The sequence below is a fragment of the Calonectris borealis genome, chromosome 16 (assembly GCF_964195595.1).
Source record: "Calonectris borealis chromosome 16, bCalBor7.hap1.2, whole genome shotgun sequence".
Lineage (NCBI taxonomy): Eukaryota > Metazoa > Chordata > Aves > Procellariiformes > Procellariidae > Calonectris > Calonectris borealis.
Window position 1 is genome coordinate 13,636,545 of NC_134327.1, and position 20,528 is coordinate 13,657,072.

General features: G+C 57.7%; 1 protein-coding gene across 1 annotated transcript; it reads right to left on the reverse strand.

Moving 5' to 3' along the window:
• Window positions 1-1,520: 1,520 nt before the first annotated feature.
• MMD2 (monocyte to macrophage differentiation associated 2) lies at window positions 1,521-20,189 on the reverse strand. The gene is made up of 9 exons (XM_075164876.1): window positions 19,864-20,189; window positions 7,220-7,301; window positions 6,326-6,486; window positions 6,155-6,229; window positions 5,747-5,848; window positions 5,087-5,156; window positions 4,548-4,705; window positions 3,409-3,494; window positions 1,521-2,361 (listed from the first exon to the last, which is right to left on the reverse strand). The coding sequence occupies exons 1-9, from the start codon at window positions 19,908-19,910 to the stop codon at window positions 2,351-2,353; spliced, it is 792 nt and encodes a 263-aa protein (XP_075020977.1). The 5' UTR covers window positions 19,911-20,189; the 3' UTR covers window positions 1,521-2,350.
• Window positions 20,190-20,528: the final 339 nt, after the last annotated feature.

Consider the following 20,528-nt stretch of genomic DNA (forward strand, 5'->3'; position numbering starts at 1 on the left):
CAGCGCCCGGAGCCGCCGGGGCTGCGCGGCGCGTCCGGCCGCCGGGGCGGAGCGCGGCGGAGCGGAGCGGCACTGCGGCGCCCCCCCGCGGCCGCCCGCCGCCACTGCCCGCCGCGCAGCGCCGAGCACCCCGGGACGGGCCGCGGGTGGAGCGGGCGCGGGTGGAAGGGCTGCACCTTTCCGGCCGTGCGTTATAAGCGGCCACGCCGCGGCGTGACGATGCCCGGCTCTCCCCGCCGGTGCCCGGGCACGGTGCCCGGTTAAAATGCCAGGGAGCGAGACGGGCAGGGCTGCGCCGGCAGCGGCGCCTTGCCTGCGCGGGCAGCTGCTGGCTTTGGCTAAACAGGTTTTATCAAACGAGCTCCAAAGTCGACCTGGAGACTGCTGTGGCTGCGCACAGGCTGGTGGTTGAACTCGGGAAGGGATGGATCGCGACTGCACCGAGTTGTTCGAGACGAGTTAAAAATTCTCCTTTTGGTTAAACGTGTGTTTCTCTGCCTGATGGTGCAGGGGTTACACTTTGGGTGGGAAGGTGGGTCTGCCACCCAGACACCCTCTGGGAATGACAGTATAAAAGCAAAGCAAAGCCAGGAGGCCTGCCAGTCCAGCCCAATCTCCAGCAGCAAAGAAATTATGGGTGAGGTGGAAGTTGTGGGTCAGGTTTCGGGGTGAGTTCAGCTGCCCCTGGAAGCAAGGAAACCTCCCCAGCTCTCCAGGAAAGCTGCCGAGCATTGCAGCCTGTGGAGGATCCAGCCCTGGTGGAATTACGTTGGAGAGGTGCGAGCGAGAGGGCAGCCAGTGGATGTGCAGAGCCCGGGGCAGGCAGCGCTGGCCAGCAGGCTCCCTGGATGGGGACAAATTCTCCCTCTCCAAGAGAAGCCAGTGCCTGTGGGAGAGGCTGGTGGGAGCCGGTGGGTGATGGGGAGGGGGTTTCCCCTCTGGGGTCTGCGGCGAGCAGTGCTTACCCTCTGCCTGGTCTGCCACAGATTTTCCTCCTCCCCAGATCTGGCATCCTTCCTCCCCTGCAGTGGCAGCCCCAGGGCTCGACACATGTCAGCCGCAGACTCGGCCACTGCAGGAGGGGAAATGACAGGGCCAGAGCGGGCGTGCAGAGTGGTTACGCTGAAACCACTTTGGTGAGATGCTGGCAAGCCCTTCAGCCGGTGCCGCCGAGCACAGGGCTGCCATCAGCAAACTCACCTTTTTTTTTTTTTTTTTAAGGAAACTCTGGAGCTCAACCCATCCCCAACCTCCCAAATTTCCCTGTGCAGCTGGTGCGAAGGGCGAAGTGACGCTGGACCCCCCCCAGCAAGCTGAGCTAGCAGATGGCAATGTCATCCATGCACCGAGGTGAGTTGGTGCTCAGCGCTCCATCGCCGTGAGCAGGGCCTCGCTGCGGCAGGTTGAGTGGCTCCTCTCCCCACCGGAGAGCGATGCCATGCGGGGCAAGTCAGATAGAAAACGGGTTTATTTCCAGATACTGCAGGAAAACTCATTTTGATTTAACAAGCAGGCATTAGTGAGGTATCTTGAGGTTTTATTTCAATCCTACTCCACAGGAAACAATATTCACTAGCGTTATTTTCCTTACATTTGTTTTTAATTTGACCCAATACTGTGTTAAATATAAAATACTGATTGAACAAGAATGGACAGTGAAAAACACGAGATGGTAAAAAGATCCCTCGAACCCTCCTCCACAGTCATCCTGAATGTTACGAGTCGTTTAAAATCAGTATAAAATAGGAGGACAATCCTTCTGCTCTGCGCCTCCCACCCTGCTTTGCAAGGGAAGGACTTAAGAAGCAAGAGAAGAGGGGGGAATTCTCGGTTATGGAGAAGCCCACTCGGCAAATCCGGGCTCAAGGCAGGGTGGCGATGTCCCCGACAGAGCCTGGCCACCCATTCCTACCCGGGCGTCTGCCCTGCCCTACGTTTTCAGCAGAAGGCTGAGTTGAAGCAGCCTTGGAAAGGTCCTTCTGGCACCTCCCTGTGCCTTGGGAGCCCCCAGGACGGATTTAGGGCCGAAAGCCCCCAGTAGTGAAATGGCTTCCAAGATAAATTCCATGGGACGAAGCCCGCGGACAAAACACGATGGTGGTCCCTGGGCATCCTCAGCCCCTGCCAGGGCACGTTTGCCTGGCGACTGGGACTGCTGTGTGCATGGTCTGTCCCCAGGGTGGCTCCCCTGTGGGATGTAGTGATGGAGGGGGAGGAGATCCGGGCACGCTGAGCCGCAGTTGTCACCGTGCCCTGCGGTGGCTCTGGAAGTCCAGTCCCCCAGACTCGGTGAAAATTGAAGTGCGTGTTTCTAAAGCGCTGGTTGTCCTCCAAGTGCTTCACGGGGTCCTCACGTGAGCCCTGTGAGGTAGGTCAGTGTCTTCACCCCCATTTTACAGATGGGGAAACTGAGGCACGGAGAAGAGTAATGACTTGCCAGACAGAAAAAATGGCAGCTCCTGCTCTGGGACCCATATCCCGCTATTCCAACCCCAGACATGCTCCATCAACTGCTGGTTACTCACAGCTCGTCCTTCTCCACCCCTCCATCTGCGGTAGGTGATGGACCAAGGGCTGCGTCCTGGGGGCCTGGGACAGGCAGCAGCAGAGCTGGGCTCACACCAGGTCATTCACCCCTGTCCCTACGACCACCCGTCACCCCAAGAGGTGTCCCAGCACAAAGGCTGCTTTGGGGTGCCCTGGGCAGAGACCCCCCAGCAGCCTCATGCTGGGCTGGGGTGCTGAGCACCCGGGGCCTTATAGGAACCTTCTGCCTATGGAAGTGAAAACCCACTGGATTTTTTTGCCAACCTGGTGACCACAGCCACCACGTCAGGAGGGGAGGAGTATCTGGATGCTTTCTCTTTGGCAATTTGCTGCAAAATGGCATGGCCCTGGAGAGTCGGTCCTGGGGCACTGCAGGCTGGGGGGACCCTAAGCTCTGCCAGAAGTGGGACAGAGCCAGGAACTCGGCTCCTCGGCACGCTGCCGGAGAAACAGGAGATGTGGGATGATGGCCATAAATCTCTTTTGCTTGCCATGTTGCGCTGAGACTGCTGCAGTTGCGATTAATCAAGAGGCCAAAGAGAGGTGATGGGAAATCGATGCCTTCGGGGGCTCCCAGGGAAGGTGCAGGCAGCGCTGCTCTGCCGGCCAGCTCCCGGCACAGAGCCTGGCACGCACCAGAGCCCGGCATGCACTAGAGCCCGGCACGCACCAGACCCTCCCGGCTCCAGCAGCTCTGCCGGTGTGTTTGGGGAGCAGGACCAGGTGTGGTTTTCCCATTCCATCAGCGTCAGGGCTGCTCCTGATGGCTGGACGGGTGCTCCACGCCCCGTTACTCTGCCTTGGAGAGCACTGCGTAGCCGTGGTTAGGGGTTTCAAAACCAGGCATCACTAGGACCTCACCTCCGAGCAGCATGCAGATGTGTCCCTTCCCTGTGGCATTCCCAGGAATGTCGGAATTCCTCCCAAAAGTGGATTTAAATCTGATACTGAGCAAGAGATTCATCATCAAAATGGGATCAGAGAAGGCAGGCAGCCCCGTGATCCCAATCCAGGGAGGTTTGCTTCCCTCCCTCGAGGAGAAAGAAAATCCCCTGGTGCGGATGGGCTGACCCCAGCCAGGTGGGTGCCGGGAGCCGGATCCCCCCCTGCTCCCCGCCAAAGGCACGTGCGCGGCAGAGCCCGGGAGCGGGGCCGTGCTTCGGGGCTGCCTCTGGCACCGGGACCAGAGAGGAAAACAAAGCGCCCCAGGGAGAAAATGTCTGTGGGGGCTCCAAGGGCCCGTCCAGGAGGGACGTACCGAGTTGTGCACTTAATACTGGCTTAGAGAAAGGGTTTTCCAGTGCTCGGGGACTCTGGGGAGCTCTGGAAGAGATTCAAGTTTCAATCCCATGTAAGGCTTTGTTGACTCTGGACCTGCCCATCAAGAACTTGGGAGGGGGCAGTTAATGCTGACAAGACCGAGGACCATTAGGAGCCGAGCCCGGGTGGTGGGGGGGTGCCGACGTGCCCCCCTCCCCGGCTGGGGCAGCTGCATGCCCAGGCATCCCAGGGGAAAGGGGCCAGGTCTCTCCCCCCATCCCGACTCCTCCAGTCCCCTGGGTGACCCACGCTAAGGGCTCCAGTAGCCAAACCAAGGGTGTCACTAGCCAGGGGCATGCAGGACCAAGGTCCCCACTCTTGTGGGATGCTCAGGGCCAGGCAGGTGAGCGAGGCCCCCCCAAGCCCCCGGCGAGCGGTTGCTCCCCTATCGCCCGTCGGTCAGTCACCACGTTACGAAACCTTTGCCTAAAAAAATAAACAGTTCCCGAGGTTAAAAAAGAAGAATCTGTTTAAAATCAACCTCCAGGCTCTCCTGTCCCTGCAGAAAGGGCACCGGCGGCTGCTGCCTGCGGGGCGAGTGGGTGGTTCGGGGCAAGCCCACGGCGCAGGCTGCCTCCCCGCTCCCCTCCATGCCCCCATGTGCCAGTTGGTGCAAACGATGTCTTTAAGGCATCTACCGGGGTGTTTTAGCCTCCAGCGTGCCAGGCCGGTAGAGGTACCTCCAAATGGCGTAGTAGTGGATGCCAGCTCCGATGGCCACAAAGAGGTGCCAGATGGCATGGGCGAAGGGGATGCGGCCGTCACTTTTGAAGAAGACCATGCCCAGGCAGTAGAAGAGTCCACCGGCCACCAGCTCCGGGAGGCCATCCCTGTTGGGCTGGGAGCAAGCAGGGAGGGCTCAGTGATGGCCACGATGTACCTGCCCTTTCCCCACTGCTCCATCAAGACCAGAAGCGTGGCCCCAGCTGCGGGGTGCAGGCAGGACCCTCGCTCTGCCTTCTGCTACACCCTCCCCTCCAGCAACGCAGCGGGGACCCAGCAGCCCGGCAGAGCTGGGAGGCTTTCAACGCAACGGAGCCCGGGCAGCAGGTCCGCTGGAGATGCACGTGGTATTTGCTGGGCACCCGAATCATTTGCAAAACTGAGCCGGGCCACGTCGTATTCGGGGATGGCTTTATCCATCATGCAGCCTGGATCGCACCAACCCACTGGACTTGTCCCTCGCGCTGAGCCCGTGTGCTTCCCGGCGGTGGCTTACCATGGAGAGAATGACCAAGGCAGGGAAGAAGCCCATGATAACGTAGCACACCAGCTCCACCAGCTTGTACCTGCGACCGACAGAGAAGCTGCTCGGAGGCAGGTGCGGAGGAAGCATCGAGTTTTTACACTTGCAATGGCCACTGCCATGCTATAGGAAAAGGGGTGGAGATGCCACCACGGCAGGTCCCACGTCCTCATGCATGAGCCACACCACCACGGCAGGGCTGGCACCCTTCACCGGGCGTGATGGACCCCCCCACCTTGGCTTGGGAGCCACCAGCTCAGGGCCGGGTGCTTGGGGCTTCGGGGAGACATCTGGGGCCTTTTGCTTTCTATTTGGTGCCACCACGTGGAAGAAGCAACTCATGGCAGCACATCCCTGCTCCCACGTCCATGCTCCCAGGTTCCTGCTCCCAGGTCCCTGCCACCAAAGTTCCTAAAAACAAGGTGCAGATGGGGAAGGACGTGGTCCAAGGAAGCCCTCCACTGCCAGTTGGCCAGGAGGCTGCCCAAGGACCCTGTACCTATCTGTCTGTCTGTCTCCATCCTTCTTGCTCTCCCCTGCATCTTCACGACCATCGGGGCATTAAGAGGGGCTGGCAGAGCTGAGCTGGGCTCTGTGATACCCACCAACACGGGGTCGGGTAAAGGCACTCACCGCTCATGGAAGAAGAAAACATAGACGGTCCCGATAGATGCCATGATCCAGATGATCCACCGCATGTGGGAGGCCCAGGGACCCAACTCCCGCAGGTTCAGCCTGCAAGAGCCAGGTCTGTGGTGAGGAGGGTCCAGGGCAGCACCCTGGTCCGGGCTGTGGGCAGCAAGGTACCGAGGGAAATGCTGCCCTCACCCCCATGGCTGTCCCACCAAAGGGTCCTCCCGACTTGTAACTTCAACATAAAGGGGTTGAAATCTATAGGATAGGAAAGTTTTGTGGAAAGGGGTAGGGTACAGCCTCGAGCAGAGCCAAAGCCGGAGAGGGAAACCCTATTTGTTGGAGCTGGGCTGATTTTCTTCCCCTCCAGTGGGGCCAAGCGATGGCCCCCACCCACCAGCAACTCACCAGGGAGCGTACGACGCCGCGATGAAGAAGTAGATCACCATCCTGTCGAACATGTGCAAGCAGTGCTCCACAGTCCTGCGGGACGGACAGACAGACAGGTCAGAGCCTGCGGCACCAGGGGCCTCCGGACCCTCTCCCGCTTCCCGAGCCTCAGGTGATCAGAGCTGGTACCTGAGATGCCTCTTCTTCCAGGAGATGGTGTGGAAGATGGTGGAGACGATGAAGAGGCTGGACAAGCCAAAGCCATAGATCCAGGCTGAGATTGTTTCCCACTGGTCGTCGGAGAGGATGTAGAGAATGGAGCTGCCGAGGATGCTGGGCAGGATCCAGAACTGGAAGGGAGAAGCAAACCTGTTGTTGACTCTCTGCGTTTCCACTGAGCAGCTACAACAGTCTCTGCTTTTCCTTGTTCTGTTTTTTTTTTGCTTCTGGTTGAAGCTACCACCGCCCACACTGGTCAGGCAGGGTCTCTCCTGGTGTGGTGCAGCTCCAAAGCAGCTTCTCCAGGTGGAGATAGGGGGAAGGAGGAAGGCACAAGGAGGATGGTGACCTCTGAGTCATCTCCCAGGGCTCAGAGCAGGAGCTGCCAGCTCCCGAGAGAATCCCTGATGTGGGGAGCGCTTACTCCCGCGGCTGTGTAGGCAGGTCCATGGGGCGCCTGTCGCTGTTCCTGCTGTGAAAAACACTCCATTTTCAGGGAACTTTGCAAAATACTCCTGCCCCACTAAGCCCACGGCCAGCTTCCCTGGGGTCACAGGGCCATGGTGGGGGGGAGCAAGGAAGATGCACCCTGGCTTCCCGGGGCAGAAGGAGGGAGAGCATCCTCGCTCCCTGGGAGCACCTGGGGCACATCTGCCTCATCACAGCCCAGGGACCCTCAGGAGCTGCTCCAGGGCTGAACACGGACATTTTTAATCATAGAATCATAGAATCGTTTAGGTTGGAAAAGACCTTTAAGATCATCGAGTCCAACCATAAGGACTGGTGGCCTTTGTGGTTTCTCGGGGGATCCCCGGAGAGCTGAGCACCGTCCTCCCTCGCCCTGGGATGGGGACAGGGACTCACTGCGTGGGTGGCACAGTTCGCTGCGTGCTCGTACTCCGTCGGCTGGTACCTGCGGTTGGACGGGACGCGATGATTCATGAACCTGCAGCAAGAAGCAGGGAGAGAAACACGCTGAGGGGATGGGGTTGGGGGAAAGCCCTTTTGGAGGGGTCTGCAGAGGGACACCCACCAGCCCCCAGTCTGGAGCCCCACCTCGGCTCGGCTTTGCTCCAGCTGCCCTGCAGAAGTGACCCCGGCACTGGGCACGGCTTGTCCATCTGACTGGCCCCAAATGCCAGGACCCCAGGTCTTGCTCAGCTACGGCTCAGGCTGAAGCATTTCCCGGTAGCTGCCGCTGCTTGGAAGCAGAGGGCAGGAGCCAGCTCTGCCTGCTGCTGCGGGCAGGAGAGGGCAGACAGGGCAGCGGTGGGAAGGATGCAGGGGAAGCTGCTCCAAGGATGGATCGATAAGGTCTGGAGCATCTCCCGACCTGTCCCGAAATGGGGCAGGGGTGATGGTCAGTGGCCTGTCTGGCTGCCAGCTCCTGTGACACTGGCACTTCTCACCATCTTCATTTCACAGGTGGAAAAACTGAGACACCATGTAACGACACGATCCGGTTACAGCCCATCTGCCCCAGAGAAAATGGACCAGCACAGCCCTGGCAGCGGAGAAGAGGGCACATGGCTGCAGGTCCGTGACCCGTCCAGCGGTGACACCCTCATGTCACAGCAGTGTGCCCAGCTCCAACGAGGGTATCCCTGTGATGCTTCGGTGTTGGGGTACCACCTGCATCTACCTCCTACCCTCAGGGGCCGCATGTCTCAGCACAGATTGCTGCAGGGGGAAACCCCGCCACACTCCCTTGGAAACCTGTATCTTTATTTCTGTTTCTCTTAGTCTGAGGTATCAGCTTGCTCTTGGCGTTTGAAGGAACATATTGATTTCTCCTGTCGGATCAACACACAGCGATAAAAAATAGTGTCGGGCTTGGCTAGTCCATTGCTATGTACATAACGCCGTATTAAGAGGCAAATTAAATATGCATCCGTGATAGCAGGTTGGAGCAAAGTGCTGCTTTGCTCAGCATCCTCTTCTGGCAGGGGCCAGCAGTGAGGCTTAGAGAAAGAGAATAAGAAACGGGCAAATAGAGAGTGATCCTTCCCTGGCTGCTCCTGGTAATCAAGGGTTTAAAGACCTTTTCTGCTGCGGCTCAGGTCAGGACGGCTGGGCTAATCGGGCGCCAGCGGGGCTGCCCTGCAGGACCTGGGCTAATTGCTTTCTGACCCCGTTTGCTCTCGGCTCCGGCACCATCTGCAGCGCGTTTCACAGCTGAGCTGCACCCGGCGAGGGGGCGAGGGGGCTGGCAGGACCTTGCCACAGGGCACAGGGTGACCCCTCGGTCCAGGGCACTGGGAAAGGCCGTAAAAGTCCCCTCTCCCTGTCCCCGAGCCACCCATGCCCGTGCGGACTCCTCTGCCATCCTCTGCCTGCTCAGACCCACCGCCTGAGTTGCTCACTGCTATCTATTAAAAAGCAAGCCAGGATGGATTAAATAGCTTAAATAACAAGGGTTTGAGTGGGGGGGGAGCGTGGCCACAGCAGGCTCGGGCGTGCGAGGCACTCCCCGGCAGGCAGCAGCCCCCAGCCCCTGCCCTGCCTGCAGCCGGACCCCGGCACTGCGGGAAGAAGCGTGGTCATCGTCACCAAAAAATGTCTTGAATTAAGAGGAGGAAACAGAGGGGATTAAGCTCCCACCACTCTGCAAATCAGGGACCCGCGCTGGGTAAATCAGGGCTTAGCAAGGCTGCCGTGGCCGGGAAGCAGCCGGGCATCCCTGGGGATGTGGCCGTGCCCTGCGTGCCATCGCCTCCACCCCAGGGGACACCAGGGATGCCCTCTCCATCCCGCCACTTCTGCCATGAGGACTGGCCAGGCTCCCCGCGTTGGAGCCATGTCCCCCTGGCAGGACATTACTGTCCCCAGCGTTGCCAGGAGACTGTCCCCAGCTGCCCTTCACTTTCTGCTTCCCTTTCTTTTCCCTTTTAATAATAAGAAGAGGAGGGGGGAGCCCAGACATCCCTCATAACATCGTGGTTGCTGAGGAAACATGTACAAGGCCTTTTCCTCGGATTTATTTGTTTTAACAGAGCCCCGTGCCGTCTCCCCTCCGTTCTGGCGGTTGCTGTTCAGAGCAGGAACAGGGAGCAGCGGTGGGGCTGGTTCCCACAGACCCCTCCAGGCCCTTTGGGAAGGGATCCCCGGGGTGCAAATATCCTCCCGGGAAGGGCCACCCTGCCCATCCCCACGGGATGAGGTCGAACAGCGTGCGTGTCCCTGAAGCCCAAAGCCATGCTGGTGCAGGACACTGCGAACGCCTGCTTTCCCCGGAGGGAGAAATAGCCTTGAGGAGGATCTTTTTTTTTGACCTGGGAAGAGATCATTCTCATATTCCTGTCCCACTTTCTAATGAGCATCAGCTTGTGAAGGATGGGAAACGGAGCATCGCGGATGTGGGACCTGGCTGCAAAGTGCTGGGCCAGCCTGGGTACAGTGGGGCCCTCCCAGAGCAGCCAGCATTGCGTTTTGGGGCTAGTTGGGCACATTTTCGTTGCCCTTTGTGCTCAGGAGCAGAGCTGTGTAAACAAGCACGGGAACAGCCGGTGTTTGCACATCTCCTGGCAGGGCAGGATGAGTCCCCGGCTGTCCTGCAGCACCTTGCTCCCCAGGGGTGCGGAGGCCATTTGCTCACCTTCTCTTCCCTCCTGGGACTTTATCTACCTCCCAGACCATCCCGGGATGCCAAGCATCCATCCAGCTCATGTCATCCCTGTGCACGCTGGCATGGGTGCGGGGCAGGGCGCGGGGAGCCCTGCATCGCTCCCAGGCTGCAGAAAGTTGCCGTACCGGCGTGCAAAACCAGCCTCAAACCTGAGCTCCAGCCCGGACAGACAGACAGACGCACTCAGGGAGGGCACCCGCGACTCTCCTTAGAGCTGATGAAAGCTGAGAGCCCCAGGGGTGGCTGCTGCGTATTTCCTAGTCCCGGCTCTGTGCAACTGGGATCAGGAGAAGGGGAATTGCTGGCAGCCAGGCAGAGCTCCGGGGTTTTTCAATGCAAGAAAATAAGGAGAAGAAGGGAAACACAGCCCCAAACTTAGATCTGATCCCTGAAGCAAGTATCCTGCCCGGCTGGCTGAATCCACAATCATCGCCAGGTCCGTGTCGTTGCACCCGTACGCTTGGGGACACGCTGGCAGTGTCCCTGGGGTGGGAGGAGATAACAGCGGCTTGTCCCCAACAGCCTCCAGCCTACGCTGCCACCCGCCCGGGGCCCCAGCAAAGCCGCAGTGATGTAGCTCGCTCGACACGGCCAGCCCGGGAAGCCGCGGGCAGGTGATTACGCACCGGCTGGGTGCTTCAATGCATTTTAGCAGGTGTTTTAAGATTGCAAAGTCCAAGAGACACAGAAAGGTTTAAAACCTCCTGCACAGCAGGAACACGAGCATGTTCATTTTCAGGGATGGTGCTTGGGAAGCAGAGACCCGGGGGGCTCCCGGGCACCTTTTTCTCCCAGTACCACTTCTGGCAGATGCTATACAGAGCGGCTATATGAAGATGGGGGGCTTGGTGGGGGTCCGAGCAGAGGTTATTCACTGCAGCCCCAGGGTTTTGCCTGCCCTGCTTGTGCCTGCTTCACCCTGGCCCCTTTCCCAGGGAGGGAGACTGAAAAGGGCCGGTGCAGCAGGCTCCGGCCGGGGAAACAAAGAGCCCCTTGTCCCCGGCAGCTGGGGCAAAGTGCAGAGCCAGCTTCCCAGGCTTGTTCCTTTCTCCTTCTCTTTCTCCCACTTCGGTTTTTTGTGGCTTTGGGATGGGGGTTTTTTTGAGTTTTTTAAAGACTTTTATCCAAGAACAAAGTTCTGACCTCAAAAATCATGCAGATCTGCCTGGCTTTTGCTTTGCTGCGATGGGGGACAAGAAAGTGAAAAGGGGACTAAATTAAATTATTCCTCGGGATGGCTCGTGTGTGAGCATTTGAGCAGCTGAGCTCTCCTGGGGGCACCAAGACAACCTGCATCAGCCACTCCATGGGCACCACACACTCAACACGGGCAGAGCCGTGGGACACTTTGCAGGAAAGCTGTCCCCTACACACACGGGGGGGAACAGCCCTAACGGAGACCCAGGCCAGGCTGCAATTTGGGAGAGGTGGGATTTAGTCCTGCCTTCGACACTGACTCTCTGGCCAGCCTCTGCCATGTCACTTCATCTCCCTCTCACCCCCCCTTTCCCCCTCTCCAAGTGAGGGTAATAATTTTGACACCCTTTAGGCGAGCTGGTGGAAGGATAATGTGAGGAGGGTGTAAAATCACCACTAAGAAATGGATGGCGAGGCGTGAGCTGGGGGTTGGCTCTACTCCCATTGAGCAGCTCACCCCTGCTCTTGCAAAAAGCCAGTCCAACACCTGACACCCCCAATCCTGCTATAAATCAGGCTATATACATGACACGTGGCTGCGTATCTATGCATTGAGGAGCTGGGCTCCCCCTGCACATTGCTGAGGCCGTGGCCATGGCAATGACACTTCAAGAGCCACCACATCCCCTTCACAACCCGTGAAGCACTAAATGCCGGTGCCGTGTGTTGCACTGAGGGCTGGGGGGACGAAGGAGCAGGCAGCACGTCCAAGGTTGCTCCCAGGTGATGTGAATCTCCCCACAGCAGCTAATCTCTACAGGTTTCACCTGAGAATGGCTTATAAAAGGGCTGGGCTTGCTCAGGATCTGGTTTAATGTCTTTGGAGGTGGGGTGCTGGTTTGCTGTGTGTTCACCCTCCTGCCCAGGGAGCTGGGGTATCTCCAGGCTGTGTTCCCTGCTGGGCAGCTCCTGGAGATTTGACTGCAAATCGAGGGGATTTCTCCTTCTCCTTATGACGGGGAGTCATGACTGGTTTTTAAGTAACAGAGGAGCTGTTGAAGGATCCTGATGGTGGCATCTCATCAGAGAGGAAGGCTGGAGAAAGCCTTTGCTGGATGCTAACCGGCAGTGGTGGTAAGTCCTGCTGGGGCCCTTTGGGTTGTCCTTCAGTAGAGCAAGTGTTGTGATACCTAAAGTGACGGTGACGGAGCAGATGTGTCCCTGCAGGGCAGACTGGTCCCAGACCCCTCTCCAGTGCATGGTCTGCATTTGCCCTGATGAGCCCAGAGGCTGCACACCCAGTGCAGATGCCAGGGCTTGGTCCGCAGGCTTGTGCTCGCCTGTGAGCTGCTGCGGCAGCATCCCTGTAAACTGGGGCTTGGCGTGTGCTTTGCTGCTGCCCCGTAATCTGGTAATGCTCCAGCTGCCGTCCCTGCTAAGAGGCTTCATCCCCTTGAGCTCCTCCGTGGCTCGCAATTAGCTCAGTCCTGGGGAGCTGTGTGTGACAGTGTGGTGCAGGGCCCTGAGCGCCGCTCACTTATGGGGCACGATCCCAGGATGCAGGAGACAGAGCAGGACCATGGGGATGTGCTCAGGGCCCCCCCTCAAGTGCAGCACATCAATTCTGCAACTCGGTGACATGGGAAAGGCTCGGCAGCCCTCCTCTCTCTCCCTGTGGTTGCAGCTCCTGGTGCGGAGTCCCCAAACTCTGCAGTACCACAAAGCTGCTTTATCCAACCCAGGAGCACTCGAGAAATCCTGCTTTTCCTTCCTACCCGTTGACACAGAAGCGTTTGCCACTGGGAAGCAGAAATGCAGAGGCTCAGGCTGACGCTGCCCAGCGTTGCCATCTGCAGAGCCACCCACGCGGGCACGTGCACGGCTGCGTGGCACCCCGTTAAGAGCTGAAACCTCTATTTCTATGCCTGCTCCTCGGTGCTTGCACGCTCCTACGTGAACATATGGCGCTCCTGGTTTGGAAAGCTGAGCTGTGTGTGCTGTAAGCTTGCAGGTCGGCTCCCTGGGCTGGGGGAGAAGGGGCAGCCAGGATAAGCCTGCTCCGTGGGCTACTCCTTTGATTCCAGCCCATCCCACGTGAGAAGCAGCAAGATGGCACAGCATTTTCTTTTGTACTGTGTTCTGGCATCGTGCAAAGAGCTGGCAGCTTGGGTAGGAAGCGACTGAGGCAGCAAACTGAAGGGCTTTTCATCTAAACCAGCACCTCTCAACCTTTCTTATGGGTAAATTAGCAGATTACCAGATTTCTGGAGTAACCTGCCCAGAAGCCCCCGGTGCAAGCCTTGCTTCCACAAAGCAAGTCAAAACAGGCTGCAGTCTGAATGCTCATTTATCACCTCTGATTACCCTCATCCCAGTTTTGCTTGTTCCCAGCACTCTGACATGTGGAAACACCCTGGGCTGGCTGTAGACCATCCCCTGGCACTACACAGCCTGCATGCCATGAGAAACGCTGAACAAGTCTGCTTGCCCACTTAGAGATGCTCCCAGACAGGGACCACGTGCTCAGCCACGTCCATGCTGTACCTGGCTCTGAACTGCAGGCACAGACGTCCCCCATGAAGGGACAGGGAAGACACCCCCCACCCCCCCAGCACATCCTGCTGCCCCAGCAGGGGGTACAGGAGGGGCTGAGGCTGGCGGGAGGGAATACGCTGCTATTTCCCTGAACACACCAGGGACCACACCAAGGGTACACCCGATTCCTGTTCCTTGCTCCTCACCCTAGCACAGACAAGCACGGGAGGCTCCAGAGCAGGGTGGACGCAGGCATAGACCATTTCTGCACCCATGAGAACCCACATATATCTAGCAGGGCTTGGCTGGTGGGTGGAAACTCAGCAGGTAATTCCCAGCAAGGTCGTAACTGTCCATATTCCCATCCTCTGTGCAGGGATATTTATTTTTCTCTCCGGCAGGCTTTCTGCTCTTTATGTAGATGGTATCTCTAACTTTTCCAAGGTAATTCATGACCCTGCAACTACAGCAGAGCTGTTTGTTTATTCACAACAGATGGGACTGGCGAGTGTTTCCCAAATTACTTTCTGAGCTGGGACTTCTTGTTTTGTTTGGTACTCGTGAGACCTCCAACAACAGCTGATTAGTCACAAAATTACTCTGATGTCCCAGGTGTTTCGTGAATGTTAGGAGGACTGTTTCCAGAACTGAAAATTCTCTATTATTCACCATTTGCTTATTTGGAAAGTCATTGTGCATGTTCCTTGCTGCCTTGCCTGCATTGCCCTGAGCACAGAAGTTAGTGGGATAAATCCTGAGCTGGCTCTGCCTGCTTAAACTCTGCAACAGCCCAAGGTGGGCAGGAGTGAGCGCGACCACCGGCCCCTCTGCCCACTGACAGAGGATTTGGACAGTTTGGGGGCTGGAGCCTTCCCAGCCTCCTACCCTGGCTGTGAAATTACATGGGCAGGTCACGGTTTCTCAGGTCCATAAGGTCTTCCCATAGCATCCCCTGAGAGACAGGGCCAGGCTCTCATTTGGGATTCCTGGATGCTACTCAAGTACAAATGATATCTGTAAATTATTCAGCAAATGCCTCTGGACAACGAAGGCAGAGGAGGAGAATCATGCATTTCACCAGCCAGGCAAGCAGATACCAGGATTTCATTAGTATTATTTGCAACAAAGAGCAGGGCTGTGTCTAATGCTACGGCACCAGCCAGCGCTGCTGAGCACAGCAGGGAAGGTAACTCCTTGCCCCTGACCTGCTGATCTCTCTCTGCATAAAATCCTTTCCTCAGCAGCAGCAAGCCTGGACAATAAACTTGAACAGGAGCACAAACTTGGATCCAAACCCTCCTGAAGGTCAGCACTGCTCAGCTCAACTAATTGGCATCTGAAGCAAACATCAGGAATGTGCTGCTCGTGGTACCGTGTTACCATGAGAAGTTGCACTGTATCACATTGAGCCCGTCAGACTCTGGATTTTCACTGCATGAAAATGTTGAGGTTCAATTTCACACGGAGAACCCCAAAGGGAGATCGGAGCTCTGTGTGTTTGGTCATGTCCCCTCTGCCTTGCTCAGCTCCTGCTCTGAGCATCCATCCCCTTGCAGCACCTCTCTGGGTACTCAAAAACCTCCTTTTGCAGCTGCAGCCAAGCTGCACTGAAATAAGTCGTGCTCTTTTCCCTTCCTTTCCGTAGGAGCTGTAGTCGGTTTGCATTGCTTTGTCTCGCTGTGGAGCTGGGGGTGTGGGAAGGGAGGAGGAGGAGGAGGAGGGGAAGGCGAGCCTGGGAGCAGTCCTGGCAGAGCCCCGTTTCTCGCATTCACTGACCTGCTGTGCTGGGCAGCGGCTTGAATTTCCCATGCATCGTGTTGGCCGCTACCTCGTGAAGCTGGCCACAGCGAGCTGTGCCAAAGAATCACATCAGGCTGATATCCAACACCAGCTGAAGGAAGGAAAAGACCATCGTACATCCATTTCCCAGGCAGCCAAGAGACCGTCCTTCCCCCAAAAGCACAAGGCACAGGGCTTGGCTTGCCCACCTCTGCACATCTCCAATGTGGTGATCCCCACCTGAGCCTGTCCTGCCGGGTCCCCCAACTCTCCCAAAGGAGGGAAAGGGGCAGTTTGGGGGAATACCCCATCACAAAGGATGCTCTGAGTACTTGTTGCCTTCTAAATACCTGGCTCCAGTGATAACTGCACCCTGGGCATCTAAACCTACCTGAGATGAATCCTACCAGTGCTATCTTAAGAGGGTATCTGGCCCCACAGAGCAACCAATATGGAATTGGTCAGTGACATCAGGTGATCCTGGCCTTCCTTAGGTATTTTGGGGGCCTCCCCACTTCTTGGAGCTGTGCCTTTTGCAGCAAGGGGATCTGCTCAGCTGCAGGCAGGCTGGCAGGTCTTGCTGGGGATGGTGGGATGGGGCTGGCATTTGCAAGGTGCGGAGCCCCTGCCTCTCGAGCAGCTCCAAGCTGCGATATCAATGCTGAAAGCATTTCCCTTCTCACTGCTTCATCCCACGTGGGCTGCGGGGGAAGCAGAGCTCTTGGAAAGCGTCTCGGTGTGTGTGGGAACAGGCAAGGGCTGCTCATGCGTTCATCGCAAAGCAAACAGGGACCAGATCTTCCCAATACGGTAGCTCTGCTTAGGCTGTCAGCCTGGCATTGCTTTTCTTGTGTTTGGGGTCTCAGCACCCCAGTGTTTTCTCTCCCTCCTATTCCTGCTGGTTCTCCTCTCCCTCTCTTGCCTGGAGATGCTGGAGGAAGGCTGGGCGAATGGCTCCTTGCTCAGTAATTACAGGTGCAGGGAGCAACAAGGAAGGCCTTCCAGCTGCCTTTCCCCAAACTCGGAGGATTTGCTTTTGAGCAAGTGTAGAGTTCAGCTCTCCATCCCCTCGTGCCGGTGAGGAGGTGGCAGTGTCTACACTGCGGACACCAGGCAGGTGAGGACAAGCCTGGACCGTGCACCTACAGAGGCCCCTGCTCTCCCTAACCTCCTGCTTCTTCTGGGCTGAGAAATTAATGTGGATTTTCCTCGCTGCTCCTCTTTGTTACTCTGCACGGGGCAAGACAAGCAAACGCAGTAAGATTTAGAGCTTTTTACATGAACAAATCAAATCGTGAACTGCTATCAGTTAATTAGGATGATTCAGTGCCCTGCGCAGCCTGCAGCTCCCAGCAAACCCCTTTCCATCGGCTGCTCCGGAGCTGCTGAAGCCAGCCAGATACAGCAGCTCCCCGCTTAATCATGTTTCCTTTCAGTTACGGCTCTGGATGGCCAAAGTCCGGGAAGCATTTTGTGTCCCTGCAGGGAGATTGGGGCTGAGCCGCAGCCCCACAGCAGCTTGGGCAGGAGGCACCGGACCATGTCTGAGTAAAAAGTGGGCCAAAATGGGGTCAAAGCTGGCGGTGAGGTGGAGGGGAGGGGTCGGTTACTGGCTCGGTGTAACCTGGCCAAGGAGATTCAATGAAGATGCGACTTGCACCGATCTCTTGCTCTGGTGGGAAATCGGCACCGTTCTGGTGAGCTGGGAGGAGGAGAGGAAAGGGTGGAGGGAGAATGGGGGAATAACTATCTGGTGGTTGGATAAAGCAGGAGGAATCACATCTGCTTGCACCCAGAAATTGCATGCTGCTGCCAGTGTCGTGGCTGAACTTGGCCTGTCAGCCAGGAGGTGCAGGCTGCGAGCAACAGGGAAAGCCCTGCAGCAACGGCACGCTTTAACGCCCTTTCCCCATGGTGGCAGAGGATGGAAGAGCCTCCTGGACCTGCAGCAGAGCAGAAACCACCAACAGCCTTATTTATAACCACAGCCTGCTCAAACAGCATTGCCATGCATCCCTATTCCCACCACGGTGACAGCCCGCTCTGCTTGCTTTCTTCCCCTCCACCCCAGCCATGATGCTCCATCTCCGAAGCCCAGCCGGGAGGGATTTGGGGACACCCCAGTGCCCCTCCAGCCCCGAGTTTTCTCCTGGCTGTTCACTAAATGCTCCCACATTGATTGCTGCCTTTCATCTCTTTGCTCAAAGCCCGGTGCCTTCGCAGCAGCTTTCACACACCAGGTCTTTCATTGCCACGCTGGTTTTTATTTATTCCTTTTGGTGTGTGTATTGATGGCCAAGTTCCTCCTTCTTGGTCCTCACTCAAAATTAGATAAAATGACATTAGAAATGAAGCTGTTCTAGGCTTTTCCACTACAAGGAAAACTTTCTGATTTTTTTTTTTTTCAAGGAAGGCCACAAGCAAGAGTTTCTCATCCTCTGAAAAGATGTCACAAGATGCTGCTGATGCCTTGAAGGGCATACGCCGCTGTCAGCCCTGTGGCTCCTGCTCACACCAATCCCCATTGCAGAGCCTGGTCCCCTGTTACTTGCAGCCCAGGGAACCTGAGAGAGCATCCCCAGCACAAAAGAAGGAGCAGCTTTTAGGGTCTCTTTTGGGATATGCAACAGCAGAGCATTTCTGCGGAGAGGAGAGCTGGTGTGCGTGGAGCATGGGGGGGACGGGGATTAGCCAACTGTTATTTTTACGCGCTAGGCTAAGAGGATCTCTGCAGCGATGTAGGAAGCTCTGGGTTAGCATCTCATGCTGGCGATCGCCTTGGCATGTCTTGGGGTGAAAGCCCAGGGAACACCCATCTCCTCCTGCGTCCCGTCCAGCCCTGACACCCAGCGAGAGGTGGAGGATGCCCTGCAGCCCTTGCCTCACACGTGGGCTCTATCCCTGCAAGGCACTCTCTAACACCTCATCCCCATTTAACAAATTGTCTCCAGAAAGGACCACGACAAACCTTGAGCACACTCATTTTGGATAAATCAAGCAACAGGCTGGCAGATGGGTTCTGTTGGGGGGGACTGGTGGGGGGCAGCCCCTGCTCTGCTGCCCAGCTCCCAAAGATCCTCTGCACCACTGCTGTGGGGCAAAGGTACAGTTTTCCTCCTCCTCTGGGGGAACAGAGCTTTGCTTGGCTCCATCTCCCCCTGGCCCGGTCCTCCGTATGCCAGCTGGGAAAAAGAGTTTTGAATTCTCTGTTTTCACAAGGAATTTTGGACCAGATGCATCGTGCAGACCTGCTGGGAACTTCCTGCATCTCCCCCAGGTAAAGGTTATCAGGAGGCAGCTACAGCATCAAAATCGTCTTTGAGCAGCTGCCCACAGGTTTCAGGCAGCTTTTGGAGGTGCAAGCATGGATTTTCCCCGTGGGACACCTGGAAGGAGAGGAGCTGGTGGATTGGGGAGGCGGGAGGGAGGTCTCCTGCCCTTACCCAACCCAGGCAAATATCCTCGGGGATGCTCCTACCTGGAGCAGGCAAGAAACACCATCACCACTCCTTTCCAGACAAGTTTTCCTCTGGTATCTGACTCTAGCAGGACAACTGGGAGTCTGACAGCAGCAGCAGCAGAGCTGAACGCCCCCAGGAACTGCGCCAGCCTGGGGGATCTTCCCCAGCGATGAAAACATCCCCACCACAGTCATAGAGAGTTGGGAACAAAGCCTGTCCTCGGTGCAAAACTCAGCACCCCCCTGAGCACCGTCTGGCCATGCATCATCCAGTGCTGTGAGATTTGACTCGTCCTCGGCCACCCTGCATGCTGGAGGGCTGCGGGTGGCCACTCTCCCGGTGTCACCCACCAGCTCCCTGCTAAAAGCCACATCTGATCCCGCAGCAGCATGCATGGCCAAGTGCCCTCTGACCTGTGCCCAGCGGTCCTCAGGTGTCCCCCTACATGGGTAATGCCACGAGGTTTCCTAACACACCTGAGCTGCTAAACCAAGTCCCTGCTGCTGGTGGAAAACCTCCCTGGGCATTTCACGGAGAGGTGGAAAGGGTCCACCACCGTTGCATCCCATATGAGCCCTGCAGAGCCCCCAAGTCCAGGCTGGGAGAGCCACCCCGAGGGGGCTTCACCTGGGTGCAGTGGGACCCCGGGCAACATTGGTCCCTCCACAGAGGGTTTGCAGGCAGTGGTGGGGTCGGTCCCCCAGCAGTGGGAGGACAACAGTGAAGTCAGACCCAGCGAAAGGCATCGAGGGCTCCCAAGGATGCTCAGAATCCCTTAGGGATGTAGAAAAACAGGTAGCCGCCTCCTAAAAGACCAGTCCGCACCCGCCCTGGGCTTTGGGGCACTCGGCAGCTTTTGAAGGTCCCTTTGGGCTCCATCTCCGCCGGAGCCGAGCCCGGGCAGGGGCTGGGGCTGTCCTGGGGCTCCGCAAGCACCCGGGGGTCGGGGACCGCCGCGCCGACGGTTTTACCTGGCGTAGCGCGTCTTCTGGAAATCCAGGACCCGGGACACGAACATCGCGGCGGTGCCATGGGGGTCCCGGAGGGCGGTGGCTGCTCAGCCCCGGGGTGGGGGAGAAAGTGCCGCCCTGGGGAACCGCACCAACTCCGCGGGCTCCGGCGGGGCGAGAAGGAGAAGGGGCGACCGGTCCAGCCCAGTCCAGCCCAGCCCGGCCCGGCCCCGGCCCCCTCCCACCCCCCTCGGGCTGCTCGGGAGAGCGACACGGGGAAAACAAAGGCGACCTCCGGGAGGGGGGAGCCAGCCCCGCTGCCGCTCTCAGATGTGCAAAGAGGAGGAGGAGGAGGAGGAAGAAAAAAGGGAGGGGGGGGGATCCCGTCTAACTCCGCCCGGCCACAGCAACCTGCGCGATCTCCCTTAGCCGCCCCGGCAGCTTTAAGCACAGCTAAAAATATTTCCCCCCGTCGCCACCCCCGGAGGATCAAATAGCAGCAGATTTGAATTGAAAATGTGATTAAAGCATCGGGGTGGGGAGGGAGGCAGCCTGCCCGCTCCCCCAGCCAGGCTGCCCGCGGCCGGGTCCTCCAGGAGGGGCACCGAGATGTCCCTGCCTGCACGCTGCCTCCGGGCAGGGCCAGCCCGCCCCGGCATCCCCAGGGAGCTGCTTTGTTTGGCTTT